The sequence below is a fragment of the Lathyrus oleraceus genome, chromosome 4 (genome assembly GCF_024323335.1).
Source record: "Lathyrus oleraceus cultivar Zhongwan6 chromosome 4, CAAS_Psat_ZW6_1.0, whole genome shotgun sequence".
Taxonomy (NCBI): Eukaryota; Viridiplantae; Streptophyta; class Magnoliopsida; order Fabales; family Fabaceae; genus Lathyrus; species Lathyrus oleraceus.
The window spans coordinates 111,289,971-111,291,853 of NC_066582.1; the positions used below are offsets into that span (position 1 = coordinate 111,289,971).

Sequence of the window (1,883 nt, forward strand, 5' to 3'; positions counted from 1 at the left end):
ACCACAGTTGACTTTCTAGGGTTTCAGATGAAGTTCAGCTTGACTGATGACTTCTGAGCATCGAATCTTTGGCCAAGTCACTTCACAATGATCACATAATCATATGAACTTGATAAACCAACCCTAGGGCTTTGCTTCAATGAAAGATGCACTTGCTTGCTTGTCTGACTGATTCTCCTGATCAGTTTGACCTAATCTTGTCTGATGACTTGCACTTGGGCAAAGGACAATGCAATGCTATACAGTGGACTATGTTATGTTAATGACCTAATAATGAAAATGTATGTACAAAATGGAGGGTGCAAATTTGAGGTGCTACACCTTTAAGTCGAATTCGGCTGGGCTGCATGGAGGTATGTGAGCCAAGTTCTTGTCGAAACTTTGACTGTTGACATTGTTTATCTCTGTCATGAAATAGATTTGATCAGCCTCAATGTTTCCGACGATCCCGTCTGGCCTCCATATGGCTATTCGTTGATGCATTGAAGAGGGTACGACTCCTACGCCATGAATCCACTCCCTTCCAAGCAGTAGGTTGTAGTTTTCCCTTGACGCAATGACCATAAACATCGTTGGCCTTGTTATGGTTCCAACAGTCAAACTCACTTGGATGACACCCATAGTAGTTCCTAACTTCCCTTCATAGTTCGACAACACCATGTTGTGAGGTTTTGCGTCTGAGTCATCTTTCCCAATCCTCTTCAGCATAAAATGGGGCATCAAATTTACTGTGGCTCCCCCATCCACCAGTATCTTATTTACACCAACATTCTCCACCTTTCCTTTTATGAATAAAGGCTTCAAATGCGCTTTCATGGAATCTCTGGCCTTTCGAAGAAAGCATTCTGCTCCTCGACGCACCCATTGTTCATCACGTAGTAGCAGACGGGCCTGTGTGCCATTGTTTCTTCTTCCATCTCGTCTTCTTCGTCTTCGACCTCCATTACTCTATCATAATCTCTAGGGAGAACAGACACCACGTTGCAGATCATATTAAAGGATGCTTCTGAGTCAGATTCGAAGTTGTCAGTTTCTTCGTCGTCTTCCTGCATCTTCTCTTTCGACGCCACTGGTTCGACGATGCTACCAGGATTGATATGGAGGGAAGTCTCTTTTCTGCTCATTATCTGGAGATTGTTACTAGGCTCTACTTTATCTTTGCTGTCAGTGTCTTTTCCATTCACGCTCTTTTCTGCAGCCTCCTTTTCTGCCCTCTTCTACCTCTGGAATCTTCTCCATTGGGATCTCGACATAGGGTTTTTTCCTTTGTAGTTTTCTGAAGGATATGGTCTTGGCTTGTGCTTTTCCATTTCCTTCTTGCCTTCCATTGAAGCGCCTCTCTGAACCTCGAACTTTCCCCATTTTCTCTGCCCTTGGGCATCTCCAATGGGTTGAAACCATTTGTCATCCGTTGCTTTGTTTGATGGTTTATAGGTGTTATGGTGTCTCTCTCCATGCCTCCACTGATGGTGGTCACTTCTCCTTGGGTCATATCTTACTGTCCCCCAATTCTCTTTCCTCTTGGTTTATCCACTGCTTCTAGGTTGGTTGTTGCCTTCCTGTCGAAGATCGCACTGCAGCGTGGGCATAACATTACTTCGGTTTTCATCCTTTGGCACCTCTTGATGAATTCTATTAGGTTTTCTTCCTCTTTGGGATACGCCAGCCTTTGGTACTCCTTTCGACGATGATCTTCACCCATTTCAGCTTGATCTCCCTGAGACGCTTCCACCATGTTTATCCCAACATTTCGTTCGTGAGCAATGCTTAAGTCGTTCATTTTCTTGATGAGTCTTTCTTCTTCGACTTCGACACCACTTGGTATCTGGTCCGACTCCTTTTCTGGGCAGCACCACCAAGACATGTTCCTGGGACCATGTTTG

At 44.5% G+C, this 1,883-nt stretch overlaps 1 protein-coding gene across 1 annotated transcript; it reads right to left on the reverse strand.

Annotated features, from left to right (window-relative positions):
- Positions 1 to 315: 315 nt before the first annotated feature.
- On the reverse strand, positions 316 to 816 carry LOC127136261 (uncharacterized). The gene has a single exon (XM_051062844.1). It carries the CDS (start codon positions 814 to 816, stop codon positions 316 to 318), a length of 501 nt encoding a protein of 166 aa, XP_050918801.1.
- Between the last annotated feature and the right edge of the window lie 1,067 nt (positions 817 to 1,883).